Genomic DNA, 15,200 nt, shown 5'->3' on the forward strand with positions numbered 1-15,200 from the left:
TTTGATTGATGGGTTTGACGTGTGTAAAAGTTGGCCCCTCATTTGTCCTGGAACTGGTTTGTGCAACAGACTACTGAGCTCAGACTAACTCTGAAACCATCAGCTGTTTCGACATTTTTTCTGCCTACAAACTGTACTGTTCACAATACAGGGAACACACTCACAGTTAAGCTCAACTGGCTACCTGAAACTAGCACTTTCTGACCAATGGATGAGGCATCTAGCTGTGCCATCTCCCACCTCCATAAAAACCTTTCTACATCTGAGGGAATTTTAATGCAATGATAAAGGCTTAACTGGCCATGGATGTCTTATATCTTATTCCAAGTTCTCAGAAGCTTTTAGTCAAGCTATCTGGTAATCAGGGTTTCTTGCAAAACAGACATTGCATATTCGTGTCTTCAAATTCTCTTGAATGAAGAACCACAAAAGGTAGCTCTGGTGAATTTAGTCCCTACAGATACAAAAGGTTACCCTTAGGAACTGCTAGCACCAGTGCTGCTACAAACAATATTTAAAGGAAAGGGGTTCCCCAGTACCACTGTTTGTCAGCTACTTGGAAGGCATTGTTGTTATAGACGATAACCAAGGAAAGAATCTTAAGGAAGTTGGCCACTTTTTTCAAAAACAGCGAGGTTGTATTAAAGCACATGAAAAGAGATATAAGCTCAATGCAATGTATTGGCGTAACAATACCTTAAGAGCACGATACTGAACAAGCAGAGGCTCAAGCTGAGCATTCAAATAGCGCTCACGGCTTGCCACTTTGTCCAGTGTGTGTTCCACATCAGTATGCAGCCGACTCAGCTGTGTCTGTGCACTTGTGAGAGCATCCTCCATTCCTGTACGATGTTTTCGCATCTGTTCCAATCGGGACCGCCAGTCACTTGCATCTGAAAGGAAATAACATATTGCCAGCATCTGACATTCTTTTAGTGTCCACTTTTAAGTTGACAATCAAATTCGGAATCAGTCACCAGATAGTAAGGATTTAGAGATAAAATGGTGCGTAAGTGAACGCAAAAGAGAGAATTATAAATTAGCATAAATATTGAGATAATTGACACAAATTAAACAAAGAAAAGTATACCAATGGATGAATAGTACTAAATGATAATCAACAGGAATAGTACAAGTGGAAATTTCGATAGGAACTGTGTGTAATGTAGAGGAAAAATGATCTTATGGAAAAACATGATGGAAAAAAATGAGAAGGCGGAACCCAGTATAAAGGAAATACTGAAAGATTTGAAAACAGACTGGCAACTGCAATGAGAGATTAAGTTTTGGAAAAATAACTGGTAGTGTCACAGAAAAGAGACTTAAAAAGGTAGTTCGACTTAAAATTTCTAAGACAGTGTACTTTAAATCACAAATCAGCATGTATTTTAGAAATATAAAAGAAGTTGTAGAAAAGCCACAAAAATGTTTCAGTGAATCCTATGTAACAGTTATTAGAAATAATTGCTCATGATGTTGAACAGATGAGCTTACCATAATGGCGTGATGGACTACATCACCTCAGTTGCCTTAGCTTTGATTAATAAAGCTTGTGTATGTTTAGAACACTGTTATTTGCAAATCAGTTAACAATTTTTATGCATTATACAAGATCTGTTAACATATTACAGAACACTTGCAATTTTGCGCCAATGGTGTGTTGGAGAAAATGCGGTTGGAATCCCTGCACATGCCTGTGTTTAATGTGTAATTGCCAGAAGTTTCATTGTTATATGTCTGCTAGTTACTGTTCAATGCTATATTGAAGCAGAACTTTGTGTCACACTGCTTACAAATTTCAAGATTGCAAAGTTAGAGGAGCAATGGATCTGCATTACATTTTGTGTGAAACTCAAGAAAACTTTTAAGGATACACATCATGTGATGCAGGAAGTCTACGGTGATGAGTGCTTAAGCCGTACTCGGTGTTACGAATGGTTCACACTGCTTAAAAATTGCCAGACAGAAGTTAAAGGTCACCCTCGTTCAGGATGCCCTTCGATGTCCACTAATGACATTCATGTCAAGAAAGCCAATCAAATTGTGCAAGCCAGTAAAAGACTGACTGTCTGAGAGATTGCAGAAGAATGTAACATTTCAGTTGGATCACATCATCAAATTCTGACACTAATCTTGGAATGCATCGTACTGCTGGCAAGTTTGTCCCACAACTCATAAGTCGAGGTCAGGAAGACATTTGCCTTGCTATCTGTGAAGAGCTTTTGGGTCGCACAAATGAGAATTAAATGTTTATTAAGAAAATCACAACTGATGATGGAAAAAAAACCCTCATTAGGTCAGGTCAAATATCAAAGCCATGCTGTTTGACTTTGACAGATTAGCTAATCATAAATTTGTACCACAGGGACAGACTGTTGATTATTTGTAGTACTAGGATGTGTTGCATTGCCTGTGAGAAAATGTGGGAAGGAAACGGCCTGAATGTGGCAAGACAATTCACGGCTCTTGCATCAAAATAACGCAACCAGACATTCATCCCTGTTGGTGCATGACTATTGCACAAAAAAAAAAAAAACTGAATCACTGTGCTGCCTCATACTCTATACTCTCCAGACCTGGCCCCTGTGGACTTTTTTTTATTACCGAAGTTGAAAACCCTGTTGAAAGGACAAAGATTTGCAAGAACAGACGAGATAAGAAAAATTCATAAACGGCACTTTGCGCAATCCAGAAAGATGCACATCAAGACTGCTTCTGAAGTGGAAATAGCCTTGGGACTGGTGTATCAACTGTGGAGGAGTGCAATAAGTAAAAGGTAAGCAAGGAAAAAATTTTGTGGAAAAAATTGCTGAAATTTTTGAATAGACCTCATACCACAGGATATAATGCACTGAATTTGTGAATGTGATGCAAGTCTTTCCAATACAGTTAAACAGTATAATGAAAACATTAAATCTTCATTTATTTCTTGCCAGCTTACCAGTTCACTCTGAGTTATGCAACAACATAACATACGAACCAGATCATTCTTTCTAACAGCTTATCATTTATTTCAAATACTCAGTCTCCAGTTCTGTGGATCTGCTTTCTCCCATAACCCCAACCTCCAATACCTTTTACAGCATTTGCACACCTTGATGTGATTTTATCATATCATCCCATTAGCACGTCTATTGAAGACCAGTTATGCCGTTACTGAAATACTGTGTGTGTGTGTGTGTGTGTATGTCATGATGCAATACAGCTACTCATCCCAAAGACCTTTGTCTCCACATAATTTTCACTTTTTCTCTTTTGAAAAATTTCAGCCACAGATATGAACTCTGAAGATTTATACCTCAATGACAAGCTTTAGAATCCTGCATGAATTTATTCAGATACATATTAAACTTGATTCATAGCTTACTGAGACATTATGAAACTGCATATTTCTTTGTGCTTCATACAGTTTGGAGTTGGTATGTCATGATATTTATTGTTTTTATAATCATCTGCAGATTATTTCACAATGATATAGGGATTGCCATCGTAATACAATGAAAATCAACAGTTCAGAATGTAGATACACACAGAATACATAAGAATGCTTTATGAGGATATGAAATTTGGTTAGCCATGGTCTTTCTAAAGGAACCATCTTGGCATTTGCCTAAGGTGACTTAGGAAAACAGTAGAAAAACTTAAATTAGAAAGGCCGATAAAAAGTTAACTTCATTCTTTTGAATATGAGGTCAGTATCTTAACAGCTGCATTGCCTCATTCGGTTTGTCCCTGCTGTACAATGTTCTTTGATTTACGATAATTTGCTTAAGATAATTTATAGTATAAAACATAGTTTTGCTCTCCATCATTGCACACACTGAGGACACCTGTGAATGATTTCTGGACCCTGAAGATGGTATTATGCTCCTTGCACTAACTCTGGTTTGTTTGAAAAACTGACTGCATGGCTGTACATACCCTTCCTGTCCTTTCCTCTGTCTACTGGCAAGACTGGTTCAGCCTCTCCCGATGATGGATGGGATGTTGAACTCAGGAGAATGACAAGACATTTCTATCGTGGACTTTACATCCTGATGCATAACCTTCTTGTAAAAGCAGTTAACCATGATCATGTATTGATATGCGAAGGATGTTGTAGTCATTCCCTTTCATTACTAACCACTAAGCTGAGTCCTGTAAGTAGCCTTCAATTGCGTAATATGTGTTACTTATGAAGAATATTTAAGTTGCCTTTATGAAAAAAATGCATTTCAATAACCCTCTCATTTCCTTGGGAAATTTATCCCAGAATTTTATTCCGTGACAGCAAATGCTGTTTGGAGTTTTTTTTATTTGTTTTCCTTGGTAAGTGCAAGTCCAAACTGCCTCTTGTTTCATGATTATGTGTAGAACTGATACTGAAATATTTAGTAATGCTTTCTCTGACATGCACTACAGATTGGAAGACATGTTCTCCTGGTGTAGTAAGAATGCCCAATTTTTTAAATAGCTCTTTACAATGAGTCCAACTGACACATCTATACCATTCTCATAGCTGTATTCTGCAGTTTAAAAACTGTGTTCCTGTTTTGTGCTTTTGATCCTCAGAAAACAATCCTATAGTTAAGAACTCAGTGTACATAGGAATAGTAAGTCACCACATGACATGTGCTGTTACAAACTGATGATAAAACCCTAAGAGCATAACACGCTGATGACATTCTTTTAGCCACTATCTTTGTACGTTCATTCAGTATTAGCTGACAACAATATTCATTCCCGAACATTTTGTATTTTTACACAATTTGCTGCATCATGCTACCAGTGAATGTGAATGTGATTGCTCCAAGTGTAATGTTGCCACGCATATGTACTTAAATCAAGCACCAACTGTATCAGTGTGTGCTGGCTACTAGAGGCCACCTGTAGGAAGTGTGCACACAGCACAGTCTTCTCCGCATCTTAACCGGTGACTCATTCCTATACATGCACAGAGCAGTGCTGACTCACCCTTGCTACGTTCTTTTAGTTTGTACTGCTCGCATCAGTTGTTATGTGTATCACTTGTAATGCACCATCTGTATGATTCTTTTTGTCTTGCGACCAGTGGAGTCCAGAGAGGTTTATTTCTGTTATCGTTCAAAGGTTTACAAATAAAGGCATTTTCATATTACTTGGGTCAGTTTTGTGTATTACTCGGTTACTGCATGATTGGTGGCAAGTTTGAAATGGTTTCCATGTGTGCAGTCTTTAAGTGTGGTTTCATCAGGTTTAGTCACTATGGGCGTGATGCTACTGGCCCTGATTGAACAGCTTACTTCGTCAGTGACCACTTTCTCAGCTTTCTTTAAGAGACAGTTGGCCATTCCACCGGTCAATCCACCCGCTTTTCCTCTATATGATGATTCAGCTGACGATTGGGAAGCTTACGAAAAAAGACCCACACAGTACTTTTTGGCTTTCAGTACAAGGGACTCGAATTTGTACAGTCTTATTCTTCTCGGGGATCCACGTTTGGTGTATCAATTACTGTGTCAACTTGCCCTTTAAAAGAACTGGCAGCAGAACCAGCAGCTCTTGATCACATGTGCAGTTTATTGTCCAAACACCACTGCAAACAAATGCATGTCATAGCAGTGCGAGTTGAATTCTAGCGATGCAGCAAGAAACCAAACCAATCATATAGGGCCTGGGCAGCTGAACTTCGTGGCCTTAGCCGTAAGGGTCAATTCGTTACTGATACCCATAAGACTCTTATGCAGACTCTATGGTGCATGATGCAATTATCTGTTTAGCTCCAGACAAGGAAGTGCACCAGAAGTTTTGCAAATAGCACAATCTTTTGAAGTTTCTTGGGCAGTGGGCAACCAAATTGAAGCATGGGGTGATGTGGCAGTAGTGCCACAAGAAGTGCCCACTAGAACAACAGACAGCTTGCATGAAGAAGCGACAGTAGCAAATATGCAGGTCCAGCGCCGAGCAGACCAACACTGGTACAAGCAGCCGCAACTGCCACCTCGTCAGCAACATCATTCTCTGTTTTTGTGTTGTCCTTTCCGTTTTGTCCAGCACGAATATTCGACATGCCCTAAGCACTCAGCTACTTGTAAGGCTTGCCAGAAGAAAGGCCAAATCACTTCCGTGTGTCGTTAACCAAAGGTTTCTCAGTATATGGATACGGATGCAAACTGAGTGACTCCAATGCTTGTGGCTTCTCCCAATTTGTTTATTGAGTTAAGTATTTTTTGCCAAGTGCTTTGGCTACAGGTGACACAGGTGCTGCAGTGGCGTTATTGAATTCTCAAACCTATGTGAGTTTAGGCTTGTTGCCATTAACACCAGTCTCACGGAAGCTGGTCAGTTATAACAAACATTTTTGGCATCTACCTCTTACAAGTCAGTGGTTTGTTCCATTACATTTTTGGTGGTTGCTGATGCCAGTGTTGAAAACTTGTTCGGGACAGACGCATTTTGGGCATTTGTATTTTCTATCGCTGATGCAGCTCACCTTGTGACCGATCAGGTACCATATTCTCAACTGGAAACACTGTGTGAGGAGCTTTTAGACTTATTTTCAGAAGGTATAGAGTGTGCCACGAATTTTTCTGTCCATATTTCTTTGAAGTACATCACTCTTCCTCATTTTTGTTGTTTGTGTCCTATTCCTACACCACTGAAAGATCAAGTGAAAGTGGATCCAAACAGATTTCAGTCTCTAGGGGTGGTGCAACTTGTTACAGCTAGTGAATGGCCATTGCTGCTGGTTGTAGTTTGGAAGCTTTGGGGAAACTTTGCCCCTGTGGCGACTTCCATACTACTATCAATGTGCAGTTGATTGTGAATACATATCCTCTACCACGCCCAGAGGAACTGTTGGAACTAATATCGGGTGGCCAGTACTTTTCTAAAACTGATTTGCCTGAAGCATATCTGCATGTTCCTGTGGACGAAGAGTATCAGCGGGTTCTGGTTTTGAATACACCTTTTAGTCTCTATCAATATTTGCACCTTCCTTTTGGTGTGGCCAGTGTCCCTTCTATTTCACAACAATTTCTAGAGTAACTGAATTTCCTGTCTCAGATTGTATTAACTATCTGAATGATATCGTTGTTAAAGGCTCCTCCACAGCCAATCACTAGAAAAATTTGCACACTCTAGTTTCATGTTTTACAGTTTGCTGACTTGCAATATAACCTCAAGTAATCTCAGTTTTTTTCAACATTCTATCGTTTATTTGGGGTTCAAGGTCTTTCTGGAACTCGGATTGTGAAAGTGCTTTTCAAATGTTGAAAAGCTCCTTCTTTACCTGCGTTCTCTCCAGACCAGCACATTGTTTTGGTGACTGATGGCTTACAGCATGGCCTCGGAGTGATCCTAGCACACCAAAATGTTGACAGCTCTGAATGACCTGTTGCTTTCACCTCTAAAACTCTCACTCTGGCACAGCAGCATGGAAGAAGAGACTCTTACCATAGTCTTCACTGTCCAGAAATTTCATGTTTTTTTGTGTAGCTCCAAGTTTCTTCTTATTACTGACTATGAACATTTGATTTCCTTGTTTAACCCTCACACTTCCTTGCCTAACAAGGCAGCATCCCCCTACAATTCTGGGCGTTGTTCTTGTCTCACTACAATTGCAAAGTGCTGTTCTTTTCTCACTACAATTGCAAAATCCATTTTCGATCTGCATCTAAGAATGGCAATGCGGATGCCTTGTGCCACCTCCCTGTGGGTGCTGTTCCCAACTCTGATTGTGAAGAATTGCTTTGCTTCCATCGTGATATTGAAATGCAGGCCATTGCTGCCAACACAGTTCTCTGGCAGGTGGTTCAGTTCATTCAACAGGGCTGGCTTTGAATAAGGCTTTGGAGCTCCTGCTCCCTGTTTTTGATGGTGTTTTGTTGTTGCCTACAAAAGACCTCTCTCCCAGAGTAGTCATTCCTGCTGCATTACAGTGCGAGGATCTACGCCTCCTGCACCAGGGCCCTTGTATGATATAGCTGAAGGAATGGGCACATCACCCTCTACAGCAGGCACTGATTGCCCCTGTGGCTACAGCTGCAGAGACCATGGAAATGAAACCAGTGCCCTCCCTTTCCCACTTGCCCACAGATGAGTCTTCGCCCCTGTCAATGCAGGGAGACCAACCATTACACTAGCCGCAGCAATCTTCCACCACTCTGGAGGCATCTGCAGCGTAAGTATTGCCTACTTCTGGGATAGATGCCCTGCTGGGGAATCTCACACCCTCTCTTGATTTTGTGACGCAAGTCAGATCACAAATGAGGCCATTTTCAGCCATATAGAGTCCTTTCAGGGGGGAGGGATATAGCAATCCCACATGGACTTGAAAACAGATGAGCTCTGTGGGTTTTGTGGCAGAGTAATACTGTAAACTGCCACAGACAGCGCACAGGAAACATTGTACGCACATGACCACTGACTCAGGTGTTCACCTGACAGCAGCAATAAGACAAACCCGTTAGGTCTTACACTGATTTCAAATACCTCGGACATGGTATTCGCCTCACACCAAGCTCTGTTTCCACATGCTAGAGTTCAGGCAATCATGTTGGTTGCATTTTGGTTTAGCTCTATTTTTGTTTCTACATGATACTTGGACTCGCTGTTCCTCTGTAGATTTACTCACAATGTAAGTTTTATTTCTCTTCTGGAGCTCAGCCCTCTGGCTTGTTGTAGGGCCACTGTTGGTAAGCATAGTTACTATGATATCCTGGTGCAATACACCTTGAAAATTTGGTTGTAATGTAACACATTCAGCCTGGTGGTGTCTGTCTCATCAAAATGCGATGGCCAGTAAGGAACACTAGAGACTTCCATGTCCACTGCTGATATAAATAAGCATATTTACCTGCAGACTTAAAAAAAGCTCCACACAACACCGAAGCACCCTCATCGCTCAAGGCTGCATCACCATTACAGAACTATTTTTCTACGTCAGTCACAGACTGCCCAGAAAATAATCATGTAATCTTCCATCGGATGTGCTTATAACCAGCTGTCTAGTGCACAGCCAGCAGAGTTCTGCTAGTTCCAGTCCTGGGCACCAGCCATCTCCACAAGCAGCCAAGCTGTCAACCACAGCCTCGAACTGTTCTGCCTGTGGTACATTTCCGAGTCACATCGCTGTGTCTCTGAGCAGCTGCCATCTGACACTGGCCACAACTTCATGGGTGCCACTCCACACACTCCATGAGCCCCTACACCATCACAATGCGGCTGCTGTTCATCCGTCAACCACAGCCTCACTGGTCGCTAACTATCCTACATTCTCCGAGCTGCTTAGCCATCACCAGAGGTCATTGCTGACCACTGCCTCATGGGATTTGGTATTTAAGGACACTGTGGGAATTTACTATTTCAGTGATCAAACATAGACTCTCGGAGATCTATTGGTGGATACAGTGTTAATCTTAATTCTTGTTGTTCTTGCTTTCTTGTTATGTGCCATTCAGAGACATAATAAAGCATTACTCATCATTATCAGAGGCATAACAATAAGTGTGTTGACACTATTGCAATCACAGAAATACAAGTGGCAATGAGGAACAGGCTTATGTGGGTGGCATTTTCTTTCATACACACTGTTCTTATCCCCATGACAACCATAGCTACTCCAGCACTACAACTATTGCTCCTGCAACTCCAGCTAAGGGAATGCAGTTGCAGTGTTTTGAACCATGGCACTGCTTCCTGTCTCAGCTGCAGTGTACAGTGACAATGCCCCCATGCCCTACAGATGGGACAGCATATCTTATGCAATAAGCATATCTCTTCTTGTGACCTACACGTACATGACCACTCTGCAAATCAAACTTAAGTGCCTGGCAGAATCACCTTCAGACTATTTCTCTGTACCGTTCCACCATTGAAGAGCATGTGGGAAAAATGAACACTTCAATCTCACAGATGCGCTTCGATTTCTCTTAATTAATATCTTCCAAAGTAGGATGGCATCAATGGAATAGTTTCGGTCTCAGAGGGAAAAGGTTGGAGACTGAAATTTCGTGAAACTATCTCGGCACAATGAAAAACACTTGTGTTTTAATAACTGCCACCTCAACCTGCTTGTTAGATCCATGAGATTCTCCCTCCTATTTTGCAATACAAAAAGTTCTCCCCTTCTTTGGAATTTCTCTGTCAATCCTGTCTAGTAAGGATCCCCCTCCACACAGCAATACTCTGGCAGAGGACAGACAAGAGTAGTGTAGGCACTCTCTTTACAGAACATATAGCATCTTCTAAGTGTTCTACCAATAAAATGCAGTTTTTGCATTACCTACTTTCCTTGTTTCCCGAAACACTCTGTCATGTGTGATAACGATCTCCCATATGTTCCAACACTTTCCCATATGTTTCAATGCACTCCACCATGGATCAACATGCACTACTGTACATGCACTCACGCACTTGCACTCTCTTCTTCCGAGTTACTGGTCTGCCTACTTGTCTCCTGCATTCCCTTGCAATTCTCGGCATTTCTCCACCTTTCGCTCGATCACTGTAGCCGTTTCTGAATTCTCACCCAGTTCTTTGCACTTGTGGACACACTCACACACACTGTGCATTCTGTCCAGTTTCAGGTACACATCAGCCGCTTCCCACAGCCACATTTCTCCTGCCTCACACTTTTGGTCTGAAGGGAGCACGACATTAGCTGGCCCCTTACATCTCACGTCTCAAATACCTTTAATGTTTCCACGAAGAGAGCTTTGTGCAACACTAACTGCCAACCACTGGTCTCCTACTGGCAGCACTCCTTAATTGTTAACCTTCCTGTCTGTCACCGAGCTGGTCTCCTCCAGAAGTACCTCTAGCTGCACCTTCCATTTCGCAGAGCAAGCCATGGCCAGACTCCCTCGAGAGCATGTTGCTCTGTACCCTCACCACAGCCACAGCCACAGCTCTGTACTTCAGTACTTGAGTATGGAGCTGGTTATCAACCTACACACATCTGACAGCAGTAGATTGTATTTGACACCTCCATACCTTGTTGATACTGTTATGGTTTCTATTTTAGTGTACTTAGTGTTGCATGGGAGTGTTTTTTCTGTGAGTTTACCTCCACGTTTTCGATGGCCACACAGTGGCATTATAATTCATGTATACGATTACCTGAAGATGGCAATATAACATTGCTGAAACTGGTGGTCAGGATACGTATCAGCGGCAATCTGCGCAATACAACTTCTATTCTGGAAGCTTTTTCACATCTTATCTTCTTGTTGTCAAGCACTAAGTCTTATTTTCTTGTTATTCACGTTCCAAGTTCAGTGACATAATAAAGCAGTGCTCCTCACTACCAGTGGCATAACAATAACCTGTTGTCCCTTTTCCAGTTACAGACATAAAAAGTTAAATTTGTGCCGAAGGTTACAGTTTTGTGGGATGCACATGCAAAACTGTTAATAGCAGTTCACCTGTAGACCTATTTTCTTATACATTATTAGTCATACTCTTGCACAGTCTAGTTTATTCCTTAAGTATCTTCCTCAGAATTTTTCATCTCATTGCCTCTTTCACGTTCCCTCAAGCCCCCAACCACCTTTACAGGGAACTGTAACTGCACTATTCTACAGCCTTTTTCATCCTTTCACTGCTTAACTCATACAATCTTCTCCTCCTCCCTTCATAATTCCTCATGCTCTCCAGCCTAGTACACTAGTCAGGCCAGAGCACAGGCTGCGGCACTAGATGAGTGTTTGCATTTATATGATTAAATTTGTTGCTCCAAGCCAATGTGGAAGTCTTAATCTAAAACAAAGTGTCAGCTCTACTTTTGATGTATCTATACACCACTCAGCACTCCATCTTCAAGACAAGTAGTAATTTATTCTACCAATAATTACCTGTAGACATTCCTGTACCGTATCTACACCCCCAGTGCTGAACTTACTTTGGTTTAGTAAAAGAATTCTCATATATTGTTTATCTGCAATATGCAGTGTAATGCAAAGTCCCAGATACTTTCCGTTGTAATTATAAATATTTCCAAAAACTTTCCCTCCATCACAACTTCTGAAGTTTTTATTCTTTTTACAGTCAATTTCTTCCATTAATCTTTGCTGAGAACATTCGTTGATCCAATCCTTTTACTGACTTTTTTGTATTTCTAAATATGACCTGCTGTCTAGGGAAATTTGTCTTCTGCATGTTTTCTTTATCACATATTATAGACATCACAATTTTAGCATTAATTAATTGTTATTGTTCTTTTCTTCTTTGAGATATTTGTTCTTTAAAATTGCATTCCTTACAAGAGAGAAAGTATTGGATTTAATGTTTCATCAACAATGAGATCATTCCAGTTGGAGCACCCACTACGTGTCACTACTGAACAGATCAAGATGACAAGATTAGACCAGTTATAGTGTGGACAGAAGTGTTTGAGCAATGATTCTTTCTCCACCCCAAAGGAAGAACTCCTAGTAACTGGTGCAACAGTGGTTAACAGTGTTTGGCAGAGTGTCAATGCAGATATAGAAATTTTGATCAGATAAAGTGGAATTTGGTTCTTTGAAGCCATCATCCCTTTAATAATCTGACATGTTTAACAGACACCACAGAAACCATAATATGCTTGCTGGATGATAGCTTGAACTTTATTTCTTGAAAATGTAATTCTACACTCCTGGAAATTGAAATAAGAACACCGTGAATTCATTGTCCCAGGAAGGGGAAACTTTATTGACACATTCCTGGGGTCAGATACATCACATGATCACACTGACAGAACCACAGGCACATAGACACAGGCAACAGAGCATGCACAATGTCGGCACTAGTACAGTGTATATCCACCTTTCGCAGCAATGCAGGCTGCTATTCTCCCATGGAGACGATCGTAGAGATGCTGGATGTAGTCCTGTGGAACGGCTTGCCATGCCATTTCCACCTGGCGCCTCAGTTGGACCAGCGTTAGTGCTGGACGTGCAGACCGCGTGACACGACTTCATCCAGTCCCAAACATGCTCAATGGGGGACAGATCCGGAGATCTTGCTGGCCTGGGTAGTTGACTTACACCTTCTAGAGCACGTTGGGTGGCACGAGATACATGCGGACGTGCATTGTCCTGTTGGAACAGCAAGTTCCCTTGGTGGTTTAGGAATGGTAGAACGATGGGTTCGATGATGGTTTGGATGTACTGTGCACTATTCAGTGTCCCCTCGACGATCACCAGAGGTGTACGTCCAGTGTACGAGATCGCTCCCCACATCATGATGCCGGGTGTTGGCCCTGTGTGCCTCGGTCGTATGCAGTCCTGATTGTGGCGCTCGCCTGCACGGCGCCAAACACGCATACGACCATCATTGGCACCAAGGCAGAAGCGACTCTCATCGCTGAAGACGACACGTCTCCATTCGTCCCTCCATTCACGCCTGTCGCGACACCACTGGAGGCGGGCTGCATGATGTTGGGGCGTGAGCGGAAGACGGCCTAACGGTGTGCGGGACCGTAGCCCAGCTTCATGGAGACGGTTGCGAATGGTCCTCGTCGATACCCCAGGAGCAACAGTGTCCCTAATTTGCTGGGAAGTGGCGGTGCGGTCCCCTACGGCACTGCGTAGGATCCTACGGTCTTGGCGTGCATCCGTGCTTCGCTGCGGTCCGGTCCCAGGTCGACGGGTACGTGCACCTTCCGCCGACCACTGGCGACAACATCGATGTACTGTGGAGACCTCACGCCCCACGTGTTGAGCAATTCGGCCTCCCGCATGCCCACTATACGCCCTCGCTCAAAGTCCGTCAACTGCACATACGGTTCACGTCCAAGCTGTCGCGACATGCTACCAGTGTTAAAGACTGCGATGGAGCTCCGTATGCCACGGCAAACTGGCTGACACTGACGGCGGCAGTGCACAAATACTGCGCAGCTAGTGCCATTCGACGGCCAACACCGCGGTTCCTGGTGTGTCCGCTGTGCCGTGCGTGTGATCATTGCTTGTACAGCCCTCTCGCAGTGTCCGGAGCAAGTATGGTGGGTCTGACACACCGGTGTCAATGTGTTCTTTTTTCCATTTCCAGGAGTGTAATTTGCTATTCACTGCATCACCTCACTTGGTTATCTTACGTAGAATTTATGTTTTATTTCTTCCATGTCCTGCTGGAGTAGTATCCTCAATGTGTCTTTAGTAATAATTCTGACCATTATACGAGTTTTAACATAAAATCACACTTCTATTACACTCAGACACCACCAAATGGAAAATATGTAAGATGTGTCTAAATTATTCTTTCAAACTAAATAAATTTTCTGGTCTGAAACAGTTTCCAGTAACGTGAGTGCTGCAGCTGTTCATAAGTAATGTTGATAGTTTTTGTTCCTTTTTTATGATTCACGTTATTCATGATACCCTCATACGCCTCTTACTGAATAAAGTTCATTAGGAATTGATAAACAAGAAAGTTAAACCATATGGTCAAGCATAAGGGGCAGTCAAAAAGTTTCCATTCAAAGACTGTACAGTCCAGAATCAGTATGCCAATCAGTCAAAGTCACAGTGAGCACTGAGGCAACCATTCCACCAATGCAATTGGTTGAAGATACCCATGGTAAAACACCCTGCCCTCCCGCATGAAGAAGTCTGTAACTGCCTGCTGCACATCCTCATCCGACATGAATCGTTGACCCTTCAAGGCCTTTTTTAAGGCAAAAAAAGTCTATTTTTAATGGCAAGAAAAATTAAATGCCTTCCCCATCACTTTCTAACCAAGTCAACAACATACACGTTTTTTTCCTTTCCCATGTTGATTCCTCTGCAAATATAATTAAATCTGTAGAATTTTACTTGGTATTGAACATATGTATCTAACCTTGAGAAGAAAGAAAAAAATAATGAAACTTAGTACATAAAAAGCAACTTTACTATGAACTTTATTTATAAACAAACCTGGTTTGATTGTGACTTTCAATTGGGGAAGGACTCTTTCCACTTCCAGTTTCCATTTTTCAACATCCATGTCAGAGACCAGTACCTCTTCAAGTTTCTGTGGTTCAGATGTAGCCTGTAACATTCCAGAGTGATTAATTAATATTTGTCTATGGGTTACAGTTACAAAAACAGAACTCAAACACAAGATGCAAATTTTTCAAATAATCACTGGATAATGGCTTGAAAAGCCAAAACTGATTGTGAAACAAAGGAAAAGTTTAAATAAATAGTAGCCTGAGTGGAGAAAAAATGTTGCATTCATTTTGCACAATCACCACAGATTATATATATATATATATATGT

General features: G+C 41.8%; 1 protein-coding gene across 3 annotated transcripts in view; it reads right to left on the bottom strand.

Moving 5' to 3' along the window:
• Positions 1-15,200, bottom strand: part of LOC126278540 (intraflagellar transport protein 57 homolog) — a 159,876-nt gene that overhangs the window by 23,481 nt on the left and 121,195 nt on the right. For all 3 annotated transcript variants that reach the window (XM_049978715.1, XM_049978716.1, XM_049978714.1), the window contains exons 6-7: positions 14,856-14,970; positions 697-893 (exon numbers count right to left, since the gene is read on the bottom strand). In XM_049978715.1, the coding sequence (XP_049834672.1) occupies positions 697-893; positions 14,856-14,970 (312 nt within the window). The remainder of the gene's footprint in view (positions 1-696; positions 894-14,855; positions 14,971-15,200) is intronic.

This window comes from Schistocerca gregaria, chromosome 6 (assembly GCF_023897955.1).
Source record: "Schistocerca gregaria isolate iqSchGreg1 chromosome 6, iqSchGreg1.2, whole genome shotgun sequence".
NCBI lineage: Eukaryota > Metazoa > Arthropoda > Insecta > Orthoptera > Acrididae > Schistocerca > Schistocerca gregaria.